The sequence below is a fragment of the Haplochromis burtoni genome, unplaced genomic scaffold, assembly GCF_018398535.1.
Source record: "Haplochromis burtoni strain Fernald_Lab_line unplaced genomic scaffold, NCSU_Asbu1 Contig_282, whole genome shotgun sequence".
In the NCBI taxonomy this organism is placed as follows: Eukaryota; Metazoa; Chordata; class Actinopteri; order Cichliformes; family Cichlidae; genus Haplochromis; species Haplochromis burtoni.
In genome coordinates this window covers 657,171-676,214 of record NW_024582643.1, presented here as the reverse complement: position 1 = coordinate 676,214, position 19,044 = coordinate 657,171, and the positions used below count along the sequence as shown (strand labels likewise).

At 43.8% G+C, this 19,044-nt stretch overlaps 2 protein-coding genes across 2 annotated transcripts; one reads left to right on the top strand and one right to left on the bottom strand.

Moving 5' to 3' along the window:
• Window positions 1–186: 186 nt before the first annotated feature.
• LOC102302084 (NACHT, LRR and PYD domains-containing protein 3) lies at window positions 187–18,830 on the bottom strand. The gene is made up of 8 exons (XM_042227806.1): window positions 18,537–18,830; window positions 12,467–12,798; window positions 11,977–12,369; window positions 7,786–9,622; window positions 7,419–7,592; window positions 6,896–7,069; window positions 6,358–6,404; window positions 187–2,844 (listed from the first exon to the last, which is right to left on the bottom strand). The coding sequence occupies exons 2-8, from the start codon at window positions 12,738–12,740 to the stop codon at window positions 2,297–2,299; spliced, it is 3,447 nt and encodes a 1,148-aa protein (XP_042083740.1). The 5' UTR covers window positions 12,741–12,798; window positions 18,537–18,830; the 3' UTR covers window positions 187–2,296.
• LOC102297446 (RNA-directed DNA polymerase from mobile element jockey) lies at window positions 15,138–16,481 on the top strand (the record flags this gene model as incomplete). Its single annotated transcript, XM_005940504.3, has 2 exons — window positions 15,138–16,010; window positions 16,046–16,481. Coding segments are annotated over 2 exons (1,266 nt in total), but the record flags the coding sequence as incomplete, so codon positions are not given.
• Window positions 18,831–19,044: the final 214 nt, after the last annotated feature.

The following is a 19,044-nucleotide window of genomic DNA, read 5'->3' as shown; positions in this document are numbered from 1 at the left end:
TAGTGGAGATGACAATAAAGTTTACTTTGACTTCAGCAGCGAGAAGGCGCACCGAGGGCTCTGTATCATGACGTCTGGTGTTTTCGTGTTTGTTGTTTTGTTTTTATGTTGTTTTATTTTGTGAGTTGGTTATTAGACGCTGCTCCAGCCAGCCAGAGACTCCCCCGCCGCCCCGCCCTCTCCTCCCTGTGCAGCAAGCAGCAGGCGCCCTTACTCCCAGCAAATGGGCGATAGAAAACCGATCGGTACCTGTACCATTCCCTGGCTGACGTCGGGGCAGCATGAGTACCAGCAATTTTTTATATTTTTTTTGCCGATGCCCGTGCTGCCCCCCCCCCACGACGCCGCCCCAGGCAACCGCCCGTATCTAAAACTGCTACTGGTCTCACCAGATGTTAGTGGACCATTAGTGGCAGATCCTGGGTCAGTTTTCTGTCGTTTGTATTCCAGTTATTGATTTTCTAGCTCCATGATGGGTGACTACGCATGTTTATAATAAGCACGCCGTAAACTTAAACAAAGTCTGAATAAAACATTTCAGTTAACAGGAATTAAAGCGTAACACTGAACTAATACAGCTAAAGACAAGAAAAGTACATTTATAGGAAATGACAGTTACTCGTGCTGTACAAAATCTATAATTATTATCATGTAGTAACAGTTACCCAGCAGTAAAGTACATGGGTGTAGCATTTCCACTGTGTGTATGGAAAGCACAGGCCACACTCAAACAGGAGACCACACCAAGGAGTCACAAAGCTGACCTTGAAGAGCTCGTGTTGATCGCTACAATGAGCCCGGCCTGCACCCCCGCAGAGTTTCGTCAGGATGTACTGAAAACATTCCCCGGCAGGGTCCTGAGTCTGGGACGCTGTGTTTACAGCACGTTCATTATTCTGAGATGTATTGAGTCTGCTCTTGGTTTTGATTTCTATTCCGTATCCTGAGTCTCTGTTCAGCTGCGTTCCCAGATGTTTCCTGTCTGATTCCTGGTTCCTGTAAGTTCAGAAATAAAACTGATTCCCAGTCCTGCATTCGGGTCCACTGACACACAGCCGGTCGGGACATTTCCAGTGTTCACATGACACAGAAGCTGCTCAGTGAGAGGTTGCGTCCCGTCAGCTGGGTTAGGGTTAGAGGTTGGAGGTTTTGCAGGCTCAACCTCAGGGCGACAATTTAGTTGCCGCAGCTTCTACCGAATATGAAACAATTCTGTGCCCTGTTACCATGGTTCCGAAGACATATATGTATTTCTTGTCCCCCCCACCTCGTTTTTGGTTTTTGCCCTTTATCCCCGTCCCTCTTCCCCGCTGTTTTTCTTTCCCTCTTTCTTTCCCCCGTCACGTCTGTCCCGTGTGGAGCAAGTGAAAATAAAATAAACAATAAAAACAAAGATCAATCAAGTAGACCAATTCAGCAAGGCTGGGATGGTCCATTTGGCAAAGTAAATCCGTTGGGCATCTTTCTTTGCCTTCAGACAATAATTTTGATGGCAAAAGAGCCAAGCAGGACAGGCGGGGGAAAAAGAAAGAAAATGATCACATCGCATCACCAGTGATCGTCCGACGCATCCATCAGAGTGTGAAGAAAGCACTTACAGGCATACAAGAGTATATTATTACCTTAAACATATATTATTGTTGTAAAAAAGCACTCAGAGTAGAAATATCGGGTCATATGATTGTTGGGTTTTTCTCTGTATGTGTTATTGTAGGGTCTACCTTACAGTATAAAGCACCTTGAGGCGACTGTTGCTGTGATTTGGTGCTGTATAAAATAATAATAATAATTGAAACATTAAACGCTTCCTCACAAGCCGTCTTAGGCCTGATTACTGTCATGTGATGATGATGTCACAGCACAATAATAGGCATCCTGCTGGAGGATGACATCATCATTGCATCTGACAGCAACATCAGCAGGTTCAAAGGTCAGCTGTGGTCCAGGAATCTGAACCAGTGTGAAAAAGTCTACAGTGGTCTCCATGGTAACAACAGGTCAGGGCACGAGGGTCCACGGGTAGATCGGTCGGTGGTGTTGCTCGTGAGCACAACGACCAGCTGTGTCCAGAAGATTTAAGTTATTTATGAACCCAGTGGGCTCGTTTCAGCGGCCTGATTTACAAAAACATAGAAACATAGCAAAAAACACACAAGTTCAAAGACACGTCCGTGAGAAAGTACGATAACAAGAACACGCCTACATATTCAGCCACCCGGAGCATAAAGGCGCTGACTTCACGTCACAGTGAGTCAAACATCAAGTCGTTTTTCGACATAAGCCCAGACTCTCGTTTCTACGGAGAACTCAGAAACACAGAAGAACCGAACGACAATGTGCAGAACCCAAACCCAGGATAAAGGGGTTCGGTGAATGTGGTGTGGAAGGTGTGGAGGAGGGTCTTTGAGCCAGAGCAGATTCTGTAGAAGGACAGAGTGCCCGCAGGCCAGTCCACATACACTCCTGCTCTGTTAGAGACAGAGGAGAAGGCGGAGGAGGAGATGTCTTTCCCTGTGTTGTTGTGCCACACAGAGTAGTGATCAACATCAGAGCACATCAGACTCCACGACTGACCGTTGCATCCAAACTTGCAGTCGATACTGTCTCCTCTCCTTCTGATTCCTCTGTAACTGACTGCGATATCCACCACTCCTTTCCACTCCACCTCCCAGTAACAGCGACCAGTCACACCGTGCTTGCACAGCAGTTGAAGGCAGAAGTCAAACCTCTCTGCGTGCTGGGCGTAAGGCTCCTGCGTCGACAGTGCCGTCACTTTCCTGTTGTTGTCGGACAGCTTGAGGTTTCTGTTGGCTGTGCTTGTGTCCAGTGTGAGTTCGCAGAAATCTGAGAGAGCGGAGAAGAAACAGCAGCAGCGATTTGTCATATTTGCATGCTGAGTTAAGATGGCGCCAGTGTGCTTGACTTGCCATGTGTCTGTCTCGCCACTTTTTACCCTCCCTTTTCCCTTTACCTTCACTTATTGACCTCGGCACTGGGTTTTGTTTTGTTTTTCTAGTCGTATGTTCATCTAGTGGTTGTGCACTGATTACATATGACAGGCAAACACTTTTAACTCTTCGTTCTTTCCATTTGTTTTGAGCCAACCCCTGCTGGAGTGTGGGCAGCGCTAATCTACCACAACTGGATTCGTCCTTCAGCTTCTCCTCCCTAATCTCCACAAGAAGCGCTACAGGAAGCGGGAAAGAAGGAGTGGCCGTCGCGTCCGTCTCAGGGCCTTTCTCAGAGCCAGAATTACGGACCATGTACATGCTCACCTGGACACGCCATCATTTTCTCCCTGGACTGCTCTGACGCTAGGTTGCTTACTCATTGCTGGATTTACCCAGTTGATCATCAAGCCTCCTCTGCCCGTTCTGCAACACGCTTTCCTGCTCGGATTTGGATAACGTTGCGCCAACGGGGATTTGTTGAAGCAATCTAAGCACATCGTGCTTCTAGAGGTGACTTACTACCCTGGCCACGGATTGCATTGCTTAATGTCAGGTCGCTGGTAAAAGACCTTTGTTTTAAATGCCTTTTCTCTACTAACAGCCTTGATGTTTTATTCCTTATGGAAACCTGGATTCGCCCTGGTGAGCTCATCCCTTTCTCTGCACTTCTTCCTTTGGACTGTGCCTATTTTAGTTCACCGACGCTTTCTGGTAGGGGAGGTGGTTTAGCCTCGGTTTTTATATATGACGTATATAATGTTCGGTAACTTTCCTCACCTAACTTTGCTAGCTTTGAAGCTCAGTTATTGGAGATGACTGCTTCCACGAGCACTCTGTGTGTGTTGGTCTGCCGACCGCCCAAATATGACGAGTGTTTCATCTCTTGGGTTCCGTTCTTTTTAAATATGACTCTGTTCTTATTCTTGGTGAACATACACATCTGTTGTAAGGATGGCCTGCTTGCTTAAGACTTTCTGGCTTTAATGGACTCTTTTAACCTCCTTCAGTGGGTAAATGAACCAACCCATGTTAAAGGCCATATTTTGGACTTGGTCTTTACGTATGGCCTGGATATCTGCATTAAGGATATAAATGGGATTTCAGATCATTTCCCAATTATTTTTGATATTGGTTTATCTGCCGCTGGACCGCAGTCTGTAGCTACTTCTCGTCTGCTACGTGTACTCAGCTCTGAAGCTGTGTTAAAGTTTGCTGTGTCTTTTTTTAGTTTTGGCATTCATGATACCTGACTGCTGCTCAGTTCGCTCATCTGATGGTTATGCTGATATTTTGTTATCATTATTTTCATCTACCCCTGATTTGGCTGTACCTGACGACTGTTCTCTCTGTTTGGTTGATGGTTGTGCTAATATCCCGTTATCTCTTTGTTTTTCTATTCTTGATTCTGTTGCTCCCACTAAAATGAAGCGCCCTAGAACCTACTCTCATTGCTGGCTTAACGATACTACGCGTGCCTTACGACATGTTTGTCGCCGTGATGAGAGAAAGTGGAAAAAAGATCAACTTCAGGTCTCTTATGATATGTTACAGACTAGCTGCTCACAGTTTCAAACTGCTAAAATGGCTAAGGCATCTTTTCTTTCCAAAGTCCTTCTGGCTTATGGTCACAACCCCCGTATGCCGTGCCCGTGTTACTTTCGACTCTGAAGCAGCTGGTCGATCAACTGAAAAACACCAATGCTGTCTTTGATATTCCCCCATCACGCATTGTTAAGGGCTGCTATGATGTAATTGAACCGAGCATTTTATTCTTAATGAATTTTTCTCTACTCTCTGGATCTGTCCCACTGGCCTTTAAGCATGCTGTAGTCCAGCCTATTCTGAAAAAAAAGAATCTTGATTGTTATGATCTCTTGAAGTATAGACCGATCTCTAAGCTTCCGTTTCTGTCCAAGATCCTGGAGCGACTAGTTCTTTCTCAGCTTCAGGCATATTTAGACACGAACAACATTGCAGAGAAATTTCAGCACTGAAACGGCCTTGCTTAGAGTTCTCAATGACCTTCTTGTAAGCACTGACTCTGGACGCTCTGTGGTCCTGGTTTTATTGGATCTTCCCTCTGCTTTTGATATGGTGGATCATAACATTCTTCTACTAAGACTTGAGCATACTGTGGGTAAAAGAGGCACTGCCCTTAACTGGTTTAAATTTTATCTCGCTGACAGGTCTTTTTCGGTTAATTTGGGAAACTTCTCATCTTCCTCAGTACCTGTACGCTGTGGTGTATATAATGAGAAGAGAGGCCCTGTTCTCTTCTCATTATATCTGCTCCCCCTTGGAGCAATTTTTGAGAAGTATAATATTGCCTTTCATTGCTATGCTGATGATATACAGATTTATTTTGAGATTACTGACGATCTTGCTATGTCTTTTCACTATTTTCGTGAATGCATGCGTGAGGTTAAAGGTTGGTTCAAGAGTAATTCTCTTGTCCTGAACGAAAAGAAAACGGAGATCGTGGTGTTCGATAGTAAAATCCCCCGCGACCAATTGTGTGCTGCTCTGATGCCTTTTGCTAGCTCCCCTTCTGATTATGCCAGTAATTTGGGCATATTACTGGATAGCTCGTTTAAATTTGACAAGCAAGTGTTTGCTGTTGTGAGGTCTAGTTTTAATCAGCTGTGCCTCATTTCTAAGGCTAAGCGCTATATTCCACACAATGACCTGGAAAAACTTATTTACGCATTCGTGACTTCCAGGTTGGACTACTGCAACTCTCTTTACATTGGCCTTTCCTCCTCCCTTCTCCTCGCAGACTGTCCAGAATGCGGCGGCACGCCTTTTGATGGGTAGCAGGAAACCTAAGTGCTCCTTTCAGAGCACTTAGATTTCCTGCTACCCAACTTCTTCTGGAGCAACCGTGTTCTCGGCTGAAGTCTCGGGGCGACCGTGTGTTTGCTGTAGCTGCCTCAGTCTATGGAACAATCTTCCTGCTGCTATCCGGGCGTCTGACTCTATGCCATTGTTTAAATCACGGTTAAAGACTTATTTATTTAATCTTGCTTTTCCATCTAGCTAATATTTCGTGTGTGTGTTGATACATTTTTATCTGTTATGCTTTGTTAAATACTTGTATGTATTATGGTTGTCATGGTTTTATGTTTAATATGTGCCGGGTCCTTTCTCTTTTCCCTCCCATCTCCTTTTCCCATCTTATTTTGTCAAGCACCTTGGTATACCCTTGGTTTTTTAGTGTGCTTTAGAAATAAATATTATTATTTGATTATTATTATCAGTTGATGCGACGTCTGCTGATTTATGAAAAGACTGAAGAAAAACATCACAATGATTCATTGTTCTGGCTCTTTAGTCAAATTCAGAATAACCTGCAGATTGAAGCTATAACATATGCTGACTTCATGAATCAAAGAGAACAAACACTCACATTTCTTCAAACCAGGTTTCAGCCTCTGCTCTCCACCATGCTCCAGCCTGGATGACAAACAAAGTCTGAATGACACTTCAGAAAGATTTTTTAATGAATCACGACCTTCAGTCATACCACTGAGATGAGCTGTAATCTGTGCTGCACACACAGACAGTCATAACTCTGAAGTGTGTTTCTGTTTGTGGTGCATTCTAGTGTTGCATTGAAGATTTTGTGTAGTCCAAAAAAGTTGACTTCCACACTCAGCCTCACATTCATTGTCTGATGACGACATTCACTCCGAGTCAGGTGGGCCCTTGTATAAGACGCTTTTTAGACTTAACAAAGACACACTCGCCCAGATGTTACATTAAATGTTAACAAACAATGAATAAAGTCTCAGATCGTCTGATAACCAGACTAATTGAACATGGATTTGTCTTTAATCCAAGACTTCCCAAAGACTAAACCTTCAGTAGCTATTAGCAGCTGTGAACCACCCAATCCCACCAGTGTGACACAAAAACACTGTGTGAGTCTCATTTTAATCTCTTGCCTCAGAATTTTAAGCTTCCAGTGTTGATGCTCCACTCCAGCAGAAAGCAGCTTGGTGGCGGTGTCCCCTGGATGGTTGTAGCTCAGGTCCAGCTCACTCAGATGGTAGGGGTTGGCTCTCAAAGCTGTGGCTAGAGAAGTACAGCCCTTCCCTGATATCATACAGCCTGACAGGCTGAGTATGCACAGAGAGAGAGATATAAAATGAAATCAGCTCGAGATGTTATTGGTATCTACTACCATGCAAAATTTAAACATGATAACTTGAAAACTGTGGATGCTAGACTGTTAACAAGCAAACAAACTGAACTGATTATATGTGCCTTATCTTTTGGGGAGAATGAACAAAGCCATGATGCTCTAACTGTCTGCATAATGTCGTCACTGGAATTTATATAGATTCATTTGCTGACACAGAAAAATAAGACAAAAAATGTAATGCTTTACGTTTAATTGAAATTTACAGGCAATGTTCTTTCGGTCCTTACATGTGTGATTGTGGGGGGTGAATGATCTGGACTTACTTGAGTTTCTCCAGTCTACAGCTTGGACTCCCCAGCCCAATAGACAACAGCTTCACTCCTGAATCGTGCAGGTCGTTGTTACTCAGGTCCAGTTCTCGCATGCTGGATGGCTCAGAGCTAAGAGCTGAGGATAGAGCTGAACAGCTTCTCTTTGACAGATTGCATGCACTCAGCCTGGAGGAGAGTTAGTGAAACAAAGTGATACTCTTTCACATGGAGCAAGAATAGCAACAACAACAACAACTATACAATTTTTTGTTTACTCGACTGAAATGATTCAGTAAGACAAATCAGTATGACACAGACTGAAAATGTTATTGGTTGACAAAACCCCTACATACGTATTACGTATTATCTGTCCACCTACAGAACTTTGCTGGCTTCTTTCGTTATTGGTAGCAGTCTCAGAAAAGCATCCTCTGAAGCAAAAACTGAGTATTTCTTCAGATCAAACACGCCCAAATCTTCTTCCGATGACAGCAAGATGAAGACCAGAGCTGACCACTGAGCAAGAGATAGTTTTTCTGTGGAGAGCCTTCCTGATCTCAGGGACTGTTGGATCTCCTCCACTAGAGAAGAATCATTTAGCTCATTCAGACAGTGGAACAGATTGATGCTTCTCTCTGGAGACAGATTCTCACTGAGCTTCTTCTTGATGTACTGGGCTGTTTTCTGATTGGCCAGTGGGTTACTGTCCGTCTTGATCAACAGGTTCTGTAGTTTCTCCTGGTTGGTCTGCAGTGAAAGACCCAGGAGGAAGCGAAGGAACAAATCCAGGCTTCCATTTGGACTCTTTAAGGCCCTGTCAATGGAAATCCTGTGGATCTTCTTTGAAGATGTTTTGCTAAAAAGGAGTCGAAGGTTTTGCAGAGACATTCGTGGTAAAGGCATCACATTTTTGTTGCTGTTTATTAGAGACATCTTCACATAAAAAGCAGCCAGAAAATCCTGAACACTCAGATGGACGAAGCTGAACATCTTGTCTTTCCCTTTCCTCCCTCGCTCCTCTTTAAAGATCTCTGTGGAAACTCCTCCACATGCTGAGACAAAGTCAATGCCGCTCTCTCTCAGATCCTTCTCATAGAAGATCAGGTTGCCCTTTTCCAGCTGCTCAAAGGCCAGTTTTGCTAATGACGTAATGTATTGAATGCTCTTCTCTGGGCCATACTTTTCTTTTGTCCGATCAATCTGAAACATCAGGAACTCTGCGTACATCTCAGTCAGAGTCTTGGGCAGCTCTCCTCCCTCTCTGGTTTTCAACACATCCTCCAGAACTGTTGCAGTGATCCAGCAGAAGACTGGGATGTTACACAGGATTAGGAGACTTCGTGATGTTTTGATGTGGGAGACAATCCTGTTGGCCTGTTCCTCATCTTTGAATCTCTTCCTGAAGTACTCCTCCTTCGGGTCAGTGAACCCTCTGACCTCTGTCATGCTGATAAACTCTGGGATCTGATTGGCTGCAGGCCGTGTGGTTATCCAGATGCGAGCAGAGCATAACAGTTTTCCATTTATGAGTTTTCTTAGCAGGACATCTGTTACTGTTGCCTTTGTTACATCGACAGAGCGAATGTCTTCAGAATGAAGGTCGAGATGAAGGCGGCTCTCATCCAGCCCATCAAACACAAACAGAAGTTTGAATTTACTCTTGTCATAGTTGGTGATTCCTGATGACTGAACATCTGTAAAGATGTAATTAAGAGCCTCCTGTGGGATGCCTACAGTTTCTGGGATGCATTCATGAATGAGCTCTGCCAAACTGAACTTTTCTCCCTTCAGAGGATTCAGCTGACGGAAGGTGAAGGGGAAAATCAGATGCACATCTTGATTGGATCTTTTTTCAGCCCAGTCCAAAACAAACTTCTGGACAAGGAAAGTTTTTCCAATTCCTGCGATTCCATTGGTCATCACTGTTTTGATGGGTTTGGATTCTCCAGAAGGATGCTCAAACATGTCTGTGGGTTGAATTGATTTCTCTGCTTCTGCTGGCTTCCATGCCTTTTCTAACGTTCGGACCTCATGCTGTGTGTGGAAATGTGCGCCACACCTGGCTGTGATGTACAGCTCTGTGTAGATATCAGCCAGATGCTGTGTGTCTTTTGCCCACTCTTCTTCTGCACCCAAAAATTTATCCTGGAAATTTGACTGAAGCATCTGCTGGTAAAATGTGATGGGATGTGGCTCTGGTACTGGAACCATCATATCTATGTCAAAAATGAAGGATAAAAAAACGAAAGTGTAAAGTGTATAATTAAGATATCGAGGATTATTCAGCCCCGAGCCCATATCAGGTTTACTGGCATAAATTACGATGTTTCAGCTGTTTGTAGTTATTATAATTTTATACATTTTAAAATATTCCTTAAACCAGTGATATAAACACTAGTGCTAATGAAAGTATACAATGGTCTACTCTTTTGGTTTCAGATGGTAGTAGTTGTTACCAATATGGAGAAAAAAAATTTTATATAACATTTTGAAAAAACTCTTATAACGTCATTTAAGTGATTTGGTTATGGCAAACAGCAGAAAATGTGTTCATACACTTAGGTTGATATGGGAGGTGAATAACTACAAATCATGTTTTCTTTGCTCAGTTTCCCATGTTGTTATCCTCCCATAAACGGCAGAAAAGAGTGAATAACTTCATTGTTTTAGCTAACTACAGAGACACTACTGCTGTGTTTACCAAGCTTTGAAGTGAAAGTTTCAGTTTAGAACTTTGACCTTTAGTTTAAATCTTCTCTAGTAAGCTATGTCCAAGGTAAACTGCAAGTATGCTAGGTAGTATATAGAATGATTAAAACACAATAGTCTAGTGAAATCTCCAACTAGGGCTGAGCGATATGACCTAAAATCTACATCATGGTATAATTTGAAGCATGTGCGGTAACAATATGTATCGCGATATATTCTTTTCTTCTGTATAACGTATTTTACACACTATAAGGCGCACTTAAAATCCTATAATTTTCTCAAAAATCGACATAGCGCCTTATGTATGAATTCTGGTTGTGCTTATTGACCTCGAACCGATTTTCTGTGCTACACGGTGCTCAAAAATCTGTCAAAAATGTTTTAGTCTGACTTTGCTAAGCTATGAAGCCGCATCGCTTGATGGATTGTTGGAGCATTACAGCTGCCGTAGTCAGGCGTGTCACGGAGTAATCTGGGTCCTAAACTCTGTCAGGTTCAGATCTCAAAGTCAAACGATCAGTGCGGCATCACTGAGAGTTAAAAACTGTCTAAATTATTTCATCTTTAATAAAATGATCAGCGTTGCTGCTTTACCAGGTGTAACAATTAAGTTTAACATCCAGGCATCCATGAAAACAGAATTTATTACATTTAACGGAGTTAGAAGTTAGCAGGAAGTTAGCTCGCTAGTTTCGCTAGTTACCTAAGCATGATATAGCATGTTCTGACTGAGAGATTTCTGAAAAATTCAAACGTACAGCTCTGCTATCACTTCCAACATAAATGAAGACAGAAAACTAAACAGCAGTGACGTTTGTAGGGTTACTGAAGTTGGGCTAGCTGGTATATAATGATGTGCTACGTGATCGCTAGCGACACAGCTATGTTAGCATAACATAAACACAGTGAAGCTGGAGGATGAACTTTTTTCCACTCGGTAAAAGTTAACGTGAGGGTTCCTGAGGGTTAGGGACAAATGCAATCATGGCAGGATGCTGTAAACGGACCAAACTTCAGTCAGGAGAACAACTGAGATAATCCATCCACAATACGAGGTTAGTCATTAATATACTGCAACAACATGGGAATAGAGCAGCTGCAGAGAATTCAGCATTAATGAATCAATGGTATGGAAGTGGAGGAAGCACAGTTTTTGGCTTTCCCCATATTCCAAAAGTGCTCCGTCTCTTTGCTATTACTGTCGCCCGCCATAATTTCCAGTTTATGCTGTTTATGCTACTTTCTCTGTATCTATGAAGCGCCTTGAGGCGACTTTTGTTGTGATTTGGCGCTATATAAATAAAATTGAATTGAATTGTTTGCAGCCGCTGCAATGCTTTCGACCAAAACAGGCAGCTTGATGACACCATCAACATGCGCTATCGTAGTAGAGCGGTATAGTCAAAATGTCTGTGAAGGTTCTCAGTCATCCAGGTCATCATAGTCAAAGGAGCTTGCAAAGAAAAGCGTCTGGGACCCACACCCAGTTTCACACCTTGGCTCAGGCGAGGATCATCAGGGGGTCCTTTTGTCCCTCTGTGGGGGGAACTCCCACTAGGTTTATATCTGGGACTCTCCACCATTTGACCTTAGAACTGAAGAAGCTTCTCGGATGAGAGGTGAAACGTCTTCAAGCAACTTAAAGAAGTCCAGACGCTTTTCTTTGCAAGCTCCTTTGACTATAGTCAAAATCTCTACTGTTGGCCAAATTTATATCGTTTCTACCGCCCATCCCTATCTCCAACCTTTGTAAAGTTAAAATTCAGTAAAAGATTTGGATTAGAAATGCAACGACATCACAAATATTGAGTATTTGTTAATTAGCCAATCATCACGTTATCAAACCTGACAGTAGTTTTACCATCAGTCTCAGAAGTAGGAGCCTGAGTCTTAGAGGAGAAAAGTCCTTTCTTCTTTTTAGCCTTCCCAACACTGCCGTCATCTCCTTTCTTCTTCGTAGTCTTCCCACCATCTTCATTATCCGCTTCTTCCTTTGAAGTCTTCCCATCATTGTCATTGTCCCCTTTCTTCTTTGGGCTCTTCCCACCATCTTCATCATCTGCTTTTTTCTTCGAAGTCTTCCCATCATTGTCATTGTCCCCTTTCTTCTTTGGGCTCTTCCCACCATCTTCATCATCTGCTTTTTTCTTCGAAGTCTTCCCATCATTGTTATCGTCATCTTTCTTCTTTGTGGTTTTCCCACCATCATTTTCATCCCCTTTCTTCTTTGAAGTCTTCCCACCATTGATGTGCACTGATAGACAAACAGACATTATGAGCATTAAAATAATATAACCTGCACTTTGTTGAACCTTTTCAGACAGCAGTGTTTGTCTCTTCCTGTGACTGACCTTCGGTTGTTGGGCTGCTGACAGAAAAACTCTGCAGCAGGTCATTTCTGTTAATTCTCTCTAAAACCACCTTGGTCACCTCCAAAGCTCCTTGGAGATCATAGGTTTGTATGATCAGGTCCACAGTTTCCAGTCGCTTTGACGTCTCCAGACGGCTCTTTCTGATGGCAGGGCGCCCCCGAAGGACATCACCATGCTGCAGGAACCACTTGAATTTATCAAACTCTTCATCTCCCAAATCTTCCAGAGTGTTTAAGAGGTCCTCTGATGTCATCACGTCAGATAGTACTGCAGGCTCTTGTGGTACAACTGCTTTATTGGTCTCTGTTTACCTGTCAAACATGAAATCAGACTTTAAAATATCAGCTGTTCCCTTTATACAAATAAAGTTTATTAACAGGTTATTATGATTCTCTGTTTGTCTAAATTGAGATCAGTTCATGGAGCGCCTCGTTGGAAAATAATGCAAATACAGCATTAGAACTTTGTGGCTGGAAACATGGAATGAGATGTCTGATTGTCAGTGATTGTCTGTATTTGTCAGTGAGTGTCTGTAATTGTCAAAGATGGTCTGTAATTGTCAGTAATTGTCTGTCCATCAAAAGATGGCGCCAGTGTGTTCGGCAGCCCGTCTCCACTGCTCTCTGCTGCTTCTTACCTTTCTGCTAATATGCTATTCAGGTGGCTCTGCATTGCTAACTTATGACCGGCTTACTCTTCTAAGTCTCCGGCCACCCTATACTTACGGGTCATACTTCCATGGATCGGACCCGTGGTGGAATTTAGGAGATACCACTCTGCTGCGGACGGATCACCTCTCAGGAACGTACGCGATCTCCGCTTCCTTTGCACAGGAGACGCTACAGGAAAAGGGGTAAACGGAGTGGTGTCCGTGTCCACATTAAGGCTTACCTAAAGGCACGGCTGGCTTTGACGTCGATGTGGATGCTCTCCGCATTCCCCCGACTTTCTGGGAGCACTTTACCTTTAGATTGTTTAAATGGTAAATGGCCTGCATTTGTATAGCGCTTTTACTAGTCCCTAAGGACCCCAAAGCGCTTCTACATACATTCATCACCATTACACCCATTCACACACTGGTGATGGCAGCTACATTGTAGCCACAGCGCACCCTGGGGCGCACTGACAGAGGCGAGGCTGCCGGACACTGGCGCCACCGGGCCCTCTGACCACCACCAGTAGGCAAACATGGGGTTAGTATCTTGCCCAAGGATATTTGGCATGCAGCCAGGAGGCAGCCTGGGATTGAACCACCGACCTTCTGATTAGTGGCTGACCTGCTCTGCCACCTGAGCTACAGCCACCCCGCATCAAGTTTAGGCATCGATGGATTCGCTATGCTGAGTTGCAGGCCCGCCCTGTCGCCCCAGTGGTTTATTCGCCGGCTCCATGTTGGATTAAGCCTCCTAAAGGCGGCGTGTGTTATGGCAACCTATGCCGCCCGAGACGTGCTTCCAACTGCGACTCGGCGTCTTCGACTCGGATGGCGCTTTAAATGTTAGGTCGCTGACTAATAAGACTTTTATTGTGAGCTATTTTTTTACTGCTACAGGACTGGATTTACTATTCATGATGGAAACTTGGATTCGTCCCGGTGAGTCTTTCCCTTTCTCAGAGCTCCTTCCTCCGAATTGTGCCTTTTTTAGCTCACCGAGACCTTCGGGCAGGGGTGGAGGACTGGCAGTGGTCTTATCACTGGCGATTTTAACATTCACATTTGTTGTAAAGATGATGTGTTTGCCAAGGATTTTCTAGCCTTAGTTGACTCTTTTAATCTTATCCAGTGGGTTAATGCACCTACCCACCTTAAAGGACATACCCTTGATTTGATTTTTTCTTATGGACTGGACATTTGTATCAGGGACATCAGCAACATTGGAATCTCCGATCATTTCCCAGTCATCTTTGATGCTGAGTTATGCAAATTGGACCAGAACTTTGAGGGTCCTCGACGTCTTGTGCGCATAATCAATCCTGGGACTGTGGCTGAATTTTCGGCTGCTTTCTCTAAATCTGTTCTCCCTGACTTTGATCAGTTCTACACCCTCTTCAGTTGATGATTTTGCTAACTCCTTTCTCTCTACCTGCTCCTCTTTACTGGACGTTGTGGCCCCTATGAAAGTAAAACGGCCTAGAAGCTGCTCTCAGCCGTGGCTAAATGACTCTTTACGCGCTTTACGACGCGTTTGCCGCCAAGCTGAGAGACGGTGGAAAAAAGATAGGCTCCAGGTGTCTTTTGATATCCTTCGCAGGACCCGCCTGGAATTTCAGAAATCTGCTAAGTTGGCTAAAGCGGCTTTTCTGTCGGTGTCATTGCGGATAATAGTCACAACCCACGTATTTTATTTAAGACTTTTAACTCATTGTCAATCCTTGTCCTGAAACACCTAGATTGGCTTCCTTAGCCCTTTGTGAAAATTTTTAACTCATTTTACAGGCAGAATCTTAAGAGTCTCACACCCCCCTGTGATGAGTCAGGCCCCAGCATTACGATGCTCTACTAACCTCAATCAGTTTGATCCAGTTTCGCTCCCTACTCTTAAGGGTATAACTGATCACCTAAAAAACTCAAACGCTGCTCATGACATCCTTCCATCTCGCATTATTAAAGATGGGTTTAACATTATCGGGCCCTGTATTTTATCATTAATTAACCTGTCACTGTTATAAACACACTGTAGTGCAACCTATACTCAAAAAGAGCTCCCTTGATCAGAATGACCTCGCTAACTTTAGACCCATTTCCAAACTCCCGTTTCTGTCTAAAATCCTAGAGAAGATTGTTCACTCCCAACTTCAAACTTATTTGGATGCAAATAATATCGGGGAAAATTTTCAGTCGGGGTTTAAGCCACGCCATAGCACGGAAACTGCATTACTGAGAGTCTTTAATGATCTTCTCTCAATTGCTGACTCAGGGCGCCTTGTGGTGTTCATTTTGCTTGATTTGTCCTCTGCTTTTGATTTGGTGGACCATAATGTCCTTTTAATGAGGCTTGAGCATCTGGTGGGCATCACGGGCAGTGCCCTTAGCTGGTTTAAATCCTATCTCTCAGAAAGGTCCTTTTCTGTCACCATGGATACCTGCTCCTCCTCCATTGCCCCTGTTACCTCTGGTGTCCCCCTGGGGTCTGTGCTGGGTCCCATGCTGTTCTCTTTATACTTGTTACCCTTGGGCCGAATCTTTGATAAATACAATATTTCTTTTCACTTTTATGCGGATGACATTCAAATCTATTTTGAACTAGCTGAGGATGTCACGTCGTCGTTGCAACACTTCTCCGATTGTATGAATGAAGTTAAAATCTGGCTACTGAGCAATTCTCTCATTCTAAATGATAAGAAGACTGAAATTGTAGTCTTTGATACTCCCTCCTCTCGGGCTGAACTAACTGGTATTTTTGGGCCCTTTGCTGACTCCCTTTCTGACACTGTGAGGACCCTGGGTGTTGTCTTGGACAGTTCCTTCAAGTTGGACAAACATGTGTCCTCTGTAGTTAAATCGAGTTCAATCAACTACGTCTAATCTCTAAGGCCAAGCCCTACATACCATGTAAGGACCTGGAGAAATGTATCCATGCCTTTGTTACATCCAGATTAGATTACTGTAATTCCCTTTACACTGGTCTCCATTCTGCCCTTGTTCACAAACTGCAGCTCGTTCAAACTGCGGCTGCGCGTCTCTTAACTGGAACTGGCAGGTTTGAGTCTATTACTCCAGCTCTTTCCGACCTGCACTGGCTCCCTATTAAACTTCGCATTGATTTTAAAATCTTATTGCTCACTTTTAAAATCATAAATAGCACCGTGCCCAGCTATCTTACGGATCTCCTCAGCTGTTATATCCCTGGGAGAGCGCTTAGATCAGGCCAAATGCTCCTGGTGCGACCTAGATCTCGGCTCAAGACCAGAGGTGACCGCGCATTCGCCGCTGTCGCACCCTACCTCTGAAATAATCTCCCTCAAGGCATCTGATTCAATTCAATCTTTTAAATCTTGATTAAAAACTTATTTGTTTAGCCTTGCTTTCCCGCCTCCTACAGCCCACATTTTTGGTGTACTGTAAGTTATCTTTTTCGCTTTATTAATATTTATAATGTTTTAACCTTCAGCCTTTCGGGTTGTGCCTACTATGCCTGGTGTATTATTGGTTAGTTATGTCACCCGCCTGTTAGTATATTTTATTTGTATTTTGTGTTTTGTATTTGTATTTATTATTGCTCTAACTCGTTCTGTGAAGCACTTTGGCATACCTGTGGTTTTTTAAATGTGCTATATAAATAGAATTGTATTGTATTGTCTGTGTCAGTGTCAGTGAGTGTCTGTAATTGTCAGTGAGTGTCTGTAATTGTCAGTGAGTGTCAGTGATCCTTTTTCATGCTTCAGCTCAGTGCTAAAACGGAGCAGCTCTGGTGTCACTCATTGACACAGTGCTAGCTCTTTCCTCTGCCTCTCACTGATTGGTGCAGCTTTGTAAACTGCTTTCTTTCATGCACTTCACAAGAATAAAATGATCGTGAATTTCTTGCTTGGTAACTCATGTGTGCTGACAGTCTGATATCACACAGCACCACCCAGCAGCAGCGGCTCACCTGCAGAGCCGCGCCCTGCCTGACCGTCAGAGCTGTCGAAGTTTCCAGAGTGGATTTGTGCTCAGTGAGCAGGTTTATGTTGAACTTGTGTGGCAGAAGTTAGAGCTGCAGCTTTATACATCTAAGGCAGCGGTCCCCAACCCCCGGGCCTCGGACCGGGACCGGTCCGTGAGTCGTTTGGTACCGGGCCGCGAGAGTTGAGGCTCAGGTGTGAAATGTAGTTTTCAGCGTTATTTTGTTATCGTTTTTATCGTTTCATTCCTGGGTCTTTTCCTGTGTGTTATGAATAAATCTTCTTTTTTTCGGTACCGGTACTAGTTTTATTTTGTTGTATTTATCCGCGACACCTTAAAGGCCGGTCCATGAAATTATTGTTGGGCATAAACCGGTCAGTGGCGCAAAACAGGTTGGAGACCGCTGATGTAAGGTATACAGAGACATGAAATAAAACCAATAAAACCACAAGAAATTCACAGTGAAACACAAAACTATGAGAAGGTAATAAAACTGTAAACCTTAACTGCAACCCTGATTCGCTGTCTTTAATCTTTACCTTGAAATACCTCATGTCTGTGTTTACTTGGTCTGGCCCGTATATGATAAACCCTATATGAGAATGCTGACTTTAATCTATACAGATTCCCGGGAGATTATAGTTTACACAGAATGAGATTAAATTCCTGGTGGCAGTGTTTCACATGAATCATATACAAACTGTCTGAAAGCTTTTTTTTCCAGAGCGAAGCAGATGATAGACCAAACATCCCTTTGCATTCTTTGCTGTTGTTTGGTGCTACAAAAGTTCATTACAACAACTGAATTATTCAGTCGAGAACTTCTTCAATCTTGTGGAACAGCACCAGTAACAGATGCAAGGTTTCACTGATGGTTACATTAAATCTAAAGATGCAGCAAACGAGCAGAAAAAGGTTTCCTGTAACCATACGGGCTGCAAAATAATGTCCAAGCATGACTCGATTTAAACTCTAATACAAGAAGATGATCGTCACAGGTACAGAGAGGAGCGCTCATCACAGCGCCGTGTCAAAGATGTCGTTTTTTTACTGGGTTGGTGCAGCTTACATTGTTTTATGTGTGTAGACTTGTATATGCCTGATTATGTTATACTGAGCCATGTTGATTCATAAATGATTAAATAGCATTAATGAGGGTGGATTGAAAAAGTGTGGCCTCCATCCTACTGCTCTGCCTCAGTATTGTTTGATATATAAACTTTTTCATGTAGATGTTATTCATCGATCTGGCTGTGAAATCCAGATTTATTTTAACTTGTGTGCAGAAAGCAGCTCTGGGACACACTGTTAATGCATCTGAAGTCTGCTGTAGTAAAACTGGAAATGAGTGAAAGTGATGGTTACGCTCAGAGCCCGCTGTATGCAGACGAGTGCATACAGAGAGCGTCAGCAGCACTCGTGAACGCAGCCGTCTGCACTCACCTGTGTTTGCAGAAACACCTGACGGACGCATGCAGCTCGTCCTCTGCCTCCAGGTGCGCTCGGTGCCGGGTGAGGTGTGGGCTGTTCTGAGGTCAGGCACTGCGATCTGTAAACTTCTTTCTCTGTGCGGCGCAGCGAGTCAAGTCAGCGGCGACGAGGGCTTCTGGTCATTCTGCGTTCCTGAGAAAGGTGCGCTCAGGTAAACGTCCCTCTGAAGGCTGAGAGGTTGTTATGAGCTGAAAGTCTGCTGACACATTTCATATGAAAAACGTTGGAAGGATTTGGATCTGGGCTCCGCCTCTCTCTGCACTGTCCTTAGACACATTCAGGCAGGTGTGTTTGTCAGGTAGATAAGGTTACCTGCAGCCTCACTTCCACAGAACTGCATCACCCCTACAGCCTCTGGCATTCCTTTAATATATAACATATCTGGCTGCAGCTACGGGTGTCCATACAGGGGCCTGAAATGTTTCCACAGCCAAAGAGCCAATCAAAGCTCAGGACTGAG

Bases quoted from the DNA above. Each gene is read 5' to 3' on its own strand.
- LOC102302084 (XM_042227806.1), bottom strand. From the start codon at position 12,740: ATGACATCAGAGGACCTCTTAAACACTCTGGAAGATTTGGGAGATGAA. The intron at 6,405-6,895 runs GCAAGAGATTAA...TTTGTCATCCAG, and splicing joins TGGAAGCTTAAAATTCTGAG to GCTGGAGCATGGTGGAGAGC. The intron at 2,845-6,357 runs GTGAGTGTTTGT...CCGCTCTCTCAG, and splicing joins GAAACCTGGTTTGAAGAAAT to ATTTCTGCGAACTCACACTG.